General features: G+C 47.8%; 1 protein-coding gene across 12 annotated transcripts in view; it reads right to left on the bottom strand.

Annotated features, from left to right (window-relative positions):
• The window catches only part of VPS13D (vacuolar protein sorting 13 homolog D), a 315484-nt gene that overhangs the window by 288361 nt on the left and 15096 nt on the right, over positions 1–12027 (bottom strand). The window contains exon 1 of one of the 12 annotated variants that reach the window (XM_035307780.3): positions 1554–2070. The exons of the other annotated variants lie outside the window; for them this stretch is intronic. Coding sequence (XP_035163671.3) covers positions 1554–1844 — 291 coding nt within the window. The 5' untranslated portion in view covers positions 1845–2070. Of the gene's footprint in view, positions 1–1553; positions 2071–12027 lie in introns of those variants that run through there. 12 annotated transcript variants of the gene reach the window in all.

The following is a 12027-nucleotide window of genomic DNA, read 5'->3' as shown; positions in this document are numbered from 1 at the left end:
CAAACGGCCCTTGAGCCCTTGTGCCACTAAAGAAAATCACAGCAGGCCCATTAAACAAACACATCACACACATATCCAGCATTCAGTAAGTTCCTATGAGAGGTACAATCACAAACGGCACATGAATAACATTACTTTGTGATTAGTTTTTCAAAAGAGCTGCAATACCTCCATTAAATCATTTTGGAAGATACCTTTAAAAAGCAATTAAAGAAATGCCACTGTATACAGACAATTGTTCCTCCTGCTCTGTTGATATCTTCATCTTGCCTCTATGTCCCCACATCTGGACCAAGAAAACCAGCAAGGCACATAAACTTTGCATGTATGTACGTATGTATGTATTTATTTCCCCTAGCACCTCCCTGAAAGTGGGCTACAGAAAAGGCACTCTGCTTCAATGAATTAAAAAATAATAATGAAATATCTTACCAATAAGTGCAGAGTAGTTAAGAAAAAAAGAAAAATAATAATAATAATGGGCTGGGCACAGTGGTTCAATGCCTGTAATCCCAGCACTTTGGGAAGCTGAGGCAGGGGTATTACTTGAACCCAAGAGTTGGAGACCAGTCTGGGAAACATAGCAAGATCTCGTTTCTACTAAAAACTTTTAAAAATTAGGTATGGTGTCACAAGCCTAGAGTTTCAGCTACTCAGGAGGCTGAGGCAGGAGGATTGTGTAAGCCCAAGAGGAGGAGGCTGCAGTAAGCTATAATGGCGCCACTGAACTCCAGCCTAGGCAACAGAGTGAGATTATGTCTCAATAATAATAATAACAGAAAGTAAAAAGACAATCCAGAGAATGCAAGAAAGTATTTGCAAATCTGATAAGGATCTCGTATTCGGAATACGTAGAGAGCTCTTATAACTCAACAATAAAAAGATAAACTGATTTGTAAAATAGGCAAAGGCTGGCATGTCCAGGCATGGTGGATCACGCCTATAATCCCAGCGCTTTTGGTGGCCAAGGAAGCTGGATCACCTGAGGTCAGGGGTTTGAGACCAGACTGGCCAACATTGTGAAGGTGCATCGCTACTAAAAATACAAAAATTAGCCAGGCATGGTGGCACACGCCTGTACTCCTAGCTCCTCGGTAGGCTGAGGCAGGAGAATTGCTTGAACCCAGGAGGCAGAAGCTGAGATTGCACCACTGCACTCCAGCCTGGGTGACAGAGAAAGACTTGGTGTCAAAAAAAAAAAAAAAAAAATGGTGGCAAATGATTCAAATAGATATTTCTCCAAAAAAAAAGATATACAAGTGGCCAGAAAATATACGGAAAAATATTCAGTATCATTAGCTATTAAGAAAATGCAAATCAAAACCACAGCAAGATCATTTCACACCTACTAGTACATAATCAATAATAAACATTTGCTTTTTGGGTTTTTTTTTTTTTTTGCTTTTTTTTCTTTCTGTTCTGAATGGCATTAGAACATTATCTCAAGGAACGATCCAAGATGGCCAATCAATAACAGCTCGGGATTGCAGCTCTCAGTCAAAGCGCAGAGAACCAGAGGACGCCACACTTTCAGACAAATTCTGGTCACTCACGGAGCAGAAGATCCCCAGTGGAGGACCCACACGGGCTGCCAGCACAACTCTTGTGGCTGGCGCAGCGGTTTCGCTGGCACCTCGGCGTGGCAGCTCTCGGAGCAGAGTAAACAGGGCCGGCTCCCCTTCTGACTGAGGTTTAGAGGACCGACACGGGTCCCCAGCACGACTTCTGAGACCTGCACAGCGGCTGTGACAGCACCTCAGCGCGGCAGCTCTCAGCGCAGAGTAAACGAGACTGGTTCCCCTTCTGACCGAGGTTTGGAGCCCCGGGAAGGCAGAGTCACCCATTACGGACACAAGAAGGAAGCCAGACAGGAGAATCCTGGGCAGAAAAGCACCACCAGTCTTAACGCTGCCATTCTGGCCCTGGGAACTAACCACTTGGATGTCCAATCAAGAGACCTAATCTGAAAGTTGGTAATTTCAAAGATGACAGGAGGATAAATTTACAATGATGGGAAGAAACCAGCGTAAAAAGGCTGAGAATACTCAAAATCAGAACGCTTCTCCCTCTAAAGATGATCACAGTTCCACATCAACAATGGAACAAGGCTTGATGGAGAACGAGCGCATCACAATAACAGAATCATGCTTCAGGGAATGGATAATAAGAAACTTCTGTGAGTTAAAAGAACATGTTGTAGCCCAATGTAAAGAAACTAGGAACTTTGAAAAAAGGTTTGACGAAATCCTATTGAAAATAGACAACTTAGAGAGGAATATAAGTGAATTAATGGAACTGAAGAATACAGGAACTCCGAGAAGTATGCACAGGTTTAAACACTCGAATTGTTCAAGCAGAAGAAGGGATATCAGAGGTCAAAGTCCAACTTAATGAAAGAAAACAAGAAGACAAGATTAGAGATAAAAGGATAAAAAAGAATGAGCAAAGTCTCCAAGAAATGTGGGACTATGTAAAAGACCAAATTTACATTTGATAGGTGTACCTGAATGCAACGGAGAGAATGAATCCAAGCTGGAAAATACCCTTCAGGATATTATTCAGGAAAATTTTTCTGAACTAGCAAAGCAGGTCAATACTCAACCCCAGGTAATACAGAGAACACCACAAAGATATTCCTCAAGAAGAGCAACCCCAAGGCACATAATCGTTAGATTCACCAGGGTTGAAACGAAGGAGAAAATACTAAGGGCAGCCAGAGAGAAAGGTCAGTTACCCACAAAGGCAAGCCTATCAGACTTACAGCAGATCTCTCAGCAGAAACTCTACAAGCCAGAAGAGAGTGGGGACCCATATTCAACATCCTCAAAGAACAGAACCTTCAGCCCAGAATTTCATATCCAGCCAAACTAAGCTTCACAACTGAAGGAAAAATAAAATCTTTTATGAACAAGCAAGTACTCAGAGATTTTATTACCACCAGGCCTGCTTTACAAGAGCTTCTGAAAGAGGCATTACACACACAAAGAAACAACCAGTATTAGCCTTACTAAAAATATACCAAAAAGTAAAGAGCACCAACATAAAGAAGAATTTTCATCAACAAATGGATCAAACAGCCAGTTAACATCAAATGGCAGTAACCCTAAATATAAATCGACTAAATCCCCCAATCAAAAGACACAGCCAAAACCCAACGGCATGTTACATCCAGACCTGTTTCACATGCAAGGATACACAAAGACTCAAAACAATGGAATGGAGAAAGATTTACCAACCAAATGGAGAGGAAAAATAAATAAATAAATAAAAAGCAGGAGTTGCAATTCTCATAGCGGATAAAATAGATTTTAAAGCAACAAAGATATAGTGGTAAAAGGATCAATACAACAACAAGAGCTAACGATCCTAACACCCAGATACAAAGAGACTTAGATTCAGTGAGACAGAAAATTAATAAGGATATCAAGGACTCGAACTCAGATCCAGAACAAGTAAACTTAATAAATATTTATAGAGCTCTCCACTTCAAATACACAAAATATACATTCTTGTCAATACCACATCACACCTACTCATAGGTTTAAATGAAACATTGGCCATTATTAATACCCATTTTTTTTTCAGAATAAAGCAATATTTCCGTTCACCCTCCCTCTCTCTCTTCTTCTTTCTTTCTCTCCTTTACTCATTATTTTTTTCTTTCCTTCTCTCGAAAAAAGAAATCAACTTGTAAACCTCTAGATCCAGGTCGGCAATGTCTCTCTCATTGCTTGAATTCCTTCCTTCTCTTCCCTTCCCTTCCCTTCCCTCCCTCTCTCCCTCCCTCCCTCCCCCCCTTCTTCCCTTCCTTCCTCCCTCCCTTCCTCCTTCCCTCCCTTCCTGCCTTCCTCCCTTCCTCCTTCCCTCCCTAAAAAAAAAATTAATTAAAAAAAAAAAAGAACATTATCTCACCATTTCTGCAGACTTTTTTTTTTTGAGATGGAGTCTCACTCTGTCACCCAGGCTGGAGTGCAATGGTACAATCTTGGCTCACTGTAACCTCTGCCTCCTAGGTTCAAGGGGTTCTCCTGCCTCATTCTCCCCACTGAGTAGCTGGGACTACAGGCAGGCACCACCATGCCTACCTAATTTTGTACTTTTAGTAGAGACAGGGTTTCGCCATGTTGGCCAGGCTGGTCTCGAACTCCTGACCTCAAGTGATTCACTGCTTCAGCCTCCCAAAGTGCTGAGATTACAGGCATGAGCCACCGCGCCTGGCCCCATAATCAATAGTAAGTGTTGACGAGGACATGGAGAAACAAAATGCTCATACATTGCTGGTGATATTGTAAAACAGTGCAGCCTCTTTGGAAAAAGGTTTCATAGTTCATCAAAAAAGTAATAGAGTTACTCCATAATTCGGCAATTCTACTCTGAAATATATATTTGAGACAACTGAAAACATGTTCACCCAAAACCCTATACACAAATGTTTACAGCAATATATTCACAATAGCAAAAAGGAGAAACAACCTAAATGTCCAGCAACTCATGAATGAATAAACAAAATGTCATATGTCCTGAGTAAAGCAAGACTCTCGGCAAGAACACTCCATTCAAAAGAGGCTTGACCAAACTTTAACATGGCTTCTGGCAGCCTGAGGCCATATCCCTGGGGACAACACAGTCTCCTTTTGCTTGCCTGGTAAACCTCAGGACTGTCAAAAGTAACATACCCTGCCAGGCACAGTGGCTCACACCTATAATCCCAGCACTTTGGGAGGCCAAGGCAGGCAGATTACCTGAGATCAGGAGTTCAAGACCAGCCTGGCCAATGTGGTGAAATCCCGTCTTAAAAAAAGAACATACCCTTTGTTCCAGCCAACACCTGACTTAGGCCCCTGACATCCCTGTCTTATAGCACATTTACTGAAGAGGGCTTTTAGGGTGGGCACAGTGGCTCATGCCCTTAATCCCAGTACTTTGGGCCAGGGGGCAGATATCTAAGGTCAGGAGTTTGAGACCAGTCTGACCAACGTGTCAAAACCCTCTCTCTACTAAAAACACAAAAATTAGCTGGGCGGAGTGGTGCATGCCTAAAATCCCAGATACTCGGGAGGCTGAAGCAAAAGAATCACTTGAACCCGGGAGGAAGAAATTGCAGTGAGCCGAGATCACACCACCGAACTCTAGCCTTGGCAACAGAGCAAGTCAACTGTGACTTGTTTCTTTGAGAGATGTATATGCAGAGGTCGAGTATCCCTTACCTGAAAGGCTTGAGACAGAAAGTGTTTTGGATTTCACTTTTGGGTACTTGAAAGGCTTGAGACAAAAAGTGTTTTGGATTTCATTTTTGGGGGGATTTTGAAATATATGCATTATACTTAACCAGCTAAGTCTCCCAAATCCAAAACGCTCCAATGAGCATTTCCTTTGAGTATCATGTGGGCTCTCAAAAAGTTTCAGACTTTGGAGATTTCGGATTTTCAGATTTGGGATGCTCGACCTGAATCTCCTACAGCTCAGGAGTGTCTTTCTCAAGGACCTGAAAGCTATTCCTTTGAAATGTAATCATCAGGAAGGGTAGGGTCTCAATCTCCTAGTCTGAGGGAGGACAGAATACTAACTTTGATCACTGCCAGCGAGCAGACACAGCTAGCCTCCTGACATTCACACCGATCAATACCTTGTCATTTTTTACTTGAGTACCCACTCATGCCACCTCCCTGTACTCTCAAACCCCCTTTAAAAGTCCCAGCTACCTCTGCACAGTCAGATTGGAGCTCAGCTCTTTCCACTACTATCAGTAGTTATTGAGGAAAATCTGTTTTTATTGCTCTAAGGTCTGGCTCTGTTTAATCTTCTGACAATCCATACAGTGGAATATATGATTCAGTCAGAAAAAGGAATGAAGAGCTGATACATGCCACAACACAGACGACCCTTGAAAACATGTCAGATGTGTTTGGAAAACTCTGCCCCTACCGCAAAAGCTCTCTCTTTCCCTCCCCCACAAAGAGGCTCCCTTATCTCTCACTTTACATACCGGCCCTAGCCCTCCTGCCGCCCAGCAGTTCAAACTGACCCACAGTTGCCCACCACCTCGGCTTTTGGCTTCCCCACCCCCAGCCCTTCAGCCCCCTATAAAACAACCCTGCCCCTTTGGGTGGCGCGGTCATTCTCCTCTTCCTCCCGGCTGGTCCGCCCGGAGGCTCTTTCCTCTCAATAAAGCCTGAACTTAAGGAATTTCCTCTAGCCTGCGGTACGGTTTTTTCCGAACGAGCTCAGTCTTCCCGCAGAGGGTAGGTCGGACAAATGGTGCCGAAACCCAGGACAGGAGATGGGGCCGTTGACCCGGCCACGGCCCCCCTCCCCGACCTACCCAACACTGGCCCTGCCACCTCCACGTTCCGATTAAGGTAAGCCAAGTTTTTATTCCCAAACCCTCAGAAAGAAAAAGCTTATTTTCCTGTCCCAGGTGGCTTGGCCCCAATACAAACTCAGTAACCAGTCACATTGGCCCCCGACTGGCACTTTTGATTTCAACACCCTCCGAGATCTTGACGATTTTTGTCGCCGCGCAGGCAAGGACAATGAAATTCCTTACATCCAGGCTTTTTGGGACCTCCGTACCCACCCCGACTTATGTTCTTCCTGCTCCACCTACCAAATCCTCTTATCTCGAACCCCCCGTAAATCTTCCTCCACTACCTCTCCCCCTCCCTACTCCTCACCGGAGGATCTGCCTGAACATCTGTCCTCTCCTGCCAATCTCAGCAACCACTCGCCATCAACGGCACGCCCTTCCCCCACTCCCTCTGCACCTCCTACCTCAGAGGCCATGCCTCGCTCTCCCTCTACTCCCTCCGAGCCCCCTCCCTCAGAGGCCGCACTTCCTCTTGCCTCTCCGGTGGCGGCCCACACCCGCTCCCACCAGCCAGCTATCCTGGCCCCACTCCGAGAAGTAGCAGGCGTGGAAGGTTTAGTCAGGGTCCATGTTCCTTTCTCACTTCAAGAACTGTCCCAAATTGAGAGACGTTTAGGATCCTTCTCAGCCGACCCGTCCACCTATATTAAGGAATTCCAATACCTCACTCAAGCCTACAGCCTCACTTGGCATGATATTCACGTTGTCTGTTCCTCCACCCTCACAGTGGAGGAGCACGAGCGCATCCTCGCTGCAGCCAGAAACCAAGCAGATAAAGACCATGCTATAGATAACCAGATCCCCCTAGGCCCCGAAGTAATCCCAGGTGAAGACCCCCAATGGGACTATCAGGCTAATCGAGGGTCTGATATACCCAAGAGGGACCGCATGATTAGATACCTCCTCAGGGGAATGGATGCTGTATCTAACAAAGTTGTAAACTATGATAAACTGAGAGAAATCACCCAACTACCTGATGAGAACCCCACCCTCTTTCTTGCCCGCTTGCAAGAAGCCCTAGTCTGGTATACTTGGCTAGATCCAGCCTCCCAGAACGGGGCCACTGTATTAGCCTCCCATTTTATCTCCCAATCAGCACCCGACATAAGAAAGAAACTAAAGAAAGCAGAAGAGGGGCCAGAGACTCCCATCCAAGACCTGGTAAAAATGGCCTTTAAAGTATTCAATGCCAGGGAAGATGCAGCTGAGGCTGCCCGCCAAACTCACATGAAGCAGAAGGCTGACCTCCAGACCCAAGCCCTAGTGGCGGCTCTAAGGCCGGCAGGGAACCAGAAGCCCAAGGCCGAAACCCATGCCCCTCCAGGGGCATGTTTCAAATGTGGAAAGGAAGGACACTGGTCCCGAGCCTGTCCACAACCACGGCCACCAACTAAGCCTTGCCCTATCTGTCAGCTCCCGGGACACTGGAAGTCAGACTGCCCCAGCTTCCCCAGGGTGCCGGTTCCTCAAAACAGACACACTGGCGTTATGCAGCCGGCGGTCACCCTCAGTAGGGAGGAGCCTGCTTGCCAGGAGCCGACCTCCGAGGGAACTCCATTCCCCAGTCTATTAGGGCTGCTATACGACTAGTGGGGCCCTGGCCTACTGACTCCGGTTACCCTCGCCGAGCCAAGGGTCAAAATTCAGGTAGCGGGTAAAAGTGTCTCGTTCTTGCTCGACACGGGGGCTACCTACTCCGCACTTCCTTCTTATTCTGGCCGTCTCACCCCTTCCCAGGTCTCGCTCATGGGAATCGATGGGACCCCGAATATCCCCTACCAAACCCCACCACTCATGTGCTCATATAACTCCACTCCCTTCACCCACTCCTTTTTAGTAATCCCCACCTGCCCAGTTCCCCTTCTGGGGCGAGACATCCTTTCAAAGCTGAAGGCCGTCATAACCTTCCCCTCCGCCAACCCACACAGTCTCTTTCTCCTAGCCCTCACCTCAGACACTGAACCCCAAAAAGCCCTGTCAGAACTACTCCCCGGAGTCCACCCTCAGGTCTGGGACATTAACAACCCATCTGTAGCTATACACCACCAGCCAGTTCAAGTCCGCCTTAAAGACTCCTCGCCTCATTTTCTCTGCCGCCCCCAATTTCCCATCTCTAAAGCCCACCGTATGGGTATCTGACCCATCATAGAGAAACTAAAAGGTCAAGGCCTCCTAATTCCCATTAACTCCCCATGTAATACCCCCATCCTCCCAGTACGAAAACCCTCAGGACAACATAGACTAGTCCAGGACTTGCGCTTAGTCAATGAAGCTGTAATTCCCATACATCCAGTTGTCCCCAACCTGTACACCATTCTCTCTAACATTCCCCCAGAGACCACCTGTTTCTCAGTCTTAGACCTAAAGGATGCCTTCTTTACTATACCTCTACACCCCAACTCCTACTTTATCTTTGCCTTCACTTGGGATGACCCCCTCATGAACATGTCCCAACAACTGGCCTGGACAGTCCTTCCACAGGGCTTCCGAGATAGCCCGCACCTATTCGGCCAGGCACTCACCACTGACCTACTTCACTGCAACCTCAAGCCCTCTCACCTCCTCCAGTACGTAGATGACCTTCTTATCTGCTCCCCCACCCACCAGGAGTGCATCCAGGCCACCACTGCCCTACTCAATTTCCTAGGAGATAAGGGATAGCGGGTGTCACCAACCAAAGCACAAATAGCCTCACCCAGCGTCACCTACCTAGGCATACAGCTCACACCTGGGCGACGGTCCATCACAATCGACCAACTACAAGCCTTAAAGGCGCTCCAGGCCCCTGAGTCAGCAAAAGAAATCCTCTCCTTCCTAGGACTGGTAGGTTTTTTCCGCCATTGGGTACCTAATTATGCTTTGCTAGCAAAACCTCTATACCATGCTGCTGCAGAAGCCCCCGAGGGACCACTCTTCTCACCAGGTTCTGTCAACCGGGCATTCAAGTCACTGCTTAATGCCCTATGTACTTCCACCAGCCTAGCCCTGCCTAATCCCAACTTACCCTTCCAACTATATACAGACGAGAAACAACATACAGCTGTAGGAGTGCTAGTCCAACCAGTAGGAAAGACCCTTCTGCCTATAGCCTACCTGTCTAGACAACTTGACCCAACTGAGCGAGGATGGCAGCCATGTCTTAGAGCCCTAGCTGCAGCCGTCACCCTAACCACAGAAGCTCTTAAGATCAATCTACAACTCCCACTCCAAGTCTTTTCTCCACACAGGTTGACTGAACTGCTCAGTCAACACTCTCTGCCCCACCTCGGGCCCTCCCGTATTCAACTGCTTCACCTACTGTTTATTGAGAACCCCAACATCACTCTTTCTCACTGCTCCTCATTAAACCCAGCTACCCTCCTCCCTTGCCCTCCGTACTCCAGCCCCCTACATTCCTGTACTGAAATCCTCAAATTAGCCCAGTCTCCTCGTCCCGACTTGCTACCTCAACCCCTACCATCTGCCTCCATTACCCTATTCGTTGATGGCAGCTCTATACCTCATCCCACCGGCCCACGGAGAGCGGCCTATGCTGTAGTAACTCACTCTGAAATTATAGAGACCCGCCCCCTTCCTCTTGGGACCACTTCACAACAGGCTGAGTTAGTCGCCCTTACTCGGGCCCTATCCTGGTCCCAGAACAAAGAAGTAAATATATATACTGACTCCAAGTACGCCTTCCTCATAGCTCACTCACACTGCATAATCTGGAAGGAACGAGGCTTCCTCACCACTAAGGGCACGCCCGTTCTCAATGGAAAACTCATTGCTGCCCTTATTCAAGCCGTTCAACTCCCTAGCAAGGTAGCCATCGTCCACTGTAAAGGGCATCAGTCCCTGAACTCACCCATAGATGCAGGGAATGCCTTTGCAGACAGGGTAGCTAAAGACACAGCAAGAAACCGTCCACCACCCACCTCCACTCTCTGTTTCTTGTCCAAGTCATATAGCCCTCAATACTCTACCTCAGAACTCCAGGCCCTCCAGTCTACCCCCGGGGTACGGTTCAGGGATGACTGGGCCTTCAAGCATAACCTCCTCATCCTCCCTGAAAAGCAAAAGTACCAGATAATCCAAGACATCCACAATTCACTCCACATTGGGCCTAAAGCCTTATACCAGTTCCTCAACCCACTTTTTCACCCTCACCATCTCCTCAGTACCATACCGGAAGTCCAGTCCTCCTGTACTGTCTGCGCAAAAACTAATTCCCAGGGTTCCTGTCATCCTCGGCGCCAGCTTCATTAGCTACGCGGGTTCCTACCTGGCCAAGACTGGCAAATTGATTCACCCATATGCCAAAGCACAAACAGTACCGGTATCTGCTAACCATTGTTGACACTTTTTCAGGCTGGATTGAAGCTTACCCCACAGCCTCTGAGTCTGCCGCGACAGTAGCCACTCATCTCATTCAAGACATCATCCCACGCTTTGGACTCCCGGCTACCATACAGTCAGACAACGGCCCAGCCTTTATCTCCAAAGTCACTAATGCCGTTTCTACCTCTCTAGGAATTCAGTAGAAGCTACATGCTGCCTACCATCCTCAATCCTCTGGTAAGGTGGAACGGGCCAACGGCCTAATAAAGGAGCATCTGACTAAGCTCATGCTTGAGCTCCGCCAATCCTGGGTAACCTTACTTCCTATCACCCTCACCAGGGTAAGAGCAGGCCCCCGGGGCCCATCACAGCTTAGCCCATTTGAGCTGCTGTATGGTTGCCCCTTCCTACTTTCAACTCCCCCACCGCCAGAGACTACTCCTCTAGACAGCTACCTCCCCTACTTTACTCTCCTTCGCAGCCTTCTCCGAGAACACGCCAACGCTTCTCTTCCCCAACCCACCCAGCCATCTGAAAATACACAGAAAGTCCTCCCGGTAACCCTAGTCCCTCGACTCACTATATATTCCCCAGCCGAATTCCAGATGCTGCAAACTCCCCATCGCCGCACCCGACGAGCTGCCTTCCTACCCATTGCTGTTGGTGTCTCCCTTGCTGGTTCAGCACTTGCAGCAGGATTAGGAGGAGGGGCACTAGTCCACTCTCACCTGGCCATAGCCCGACTGACCTCACAACTCCAAGCGGCTATTAATGACTCTACTGAGTCTTTAGCATCACTCCAACGACAGATCACCTCAGTTGCCTAAGTTGCCTTGCAGAACCGAAGAGCCCTGGACCTGCTCACTGCTGAACGAGGAGGGACCTGTATCTTCCTACAGGAAGAGTGCTGTTACTACATCAATGAATCCGGCCTAGTAGAAACCCAAATCAAGAGCCTCCAGAAACTCAAAACTAACCTGCAGAGTCAGAAGTTCTCGGCTGAAGCCACAGCGTGGTGGTCTTCCTCTGTGTATACCCTCTTGTCCCCATTGCTTGGGCCCCTAGTAGCTGTTTGCCTAATCTTACTTATTGCTCCTTGCTTTCTACAGTTCCTACAGCGGCGCTTTCAAGAACTGACTCAAGTCACCATCCACCAGATGCTGCTCCAACCCTACCCTGAACGAGTGCAAGATACAGACCTCTCCCCGAACATCCAGGCTCCTTAGGAAAAGAAACCTCTTCAGAACCCCCCCGTCGACCCTTGTCAGCAGGAAGTAGCCAGAGAGATAACCGATGCCCCTGACCCCCTCTTTTTCTTTTCTTTAAGGAGTCGGGAATGT

The sequence above is a fragment of the Callithrix jacchus genome, chromosome 7, assembly GCF_049354715.1.
Source record: "Callithrix jacchus isolate 240 chromosome 7, calJac240_pri, whole genome shotgun sequence".
NCBI lineage: Eukaryota > Metazoa > Chordata > Mammalia > Primates > Cebidae > Callithrix > Callithrix jacchus.
The sequence above is the reverse complement of the archived record's forward strand: the minus strand, read 5'-3'. Positions and strand labels throughout refer to the sequence as shown.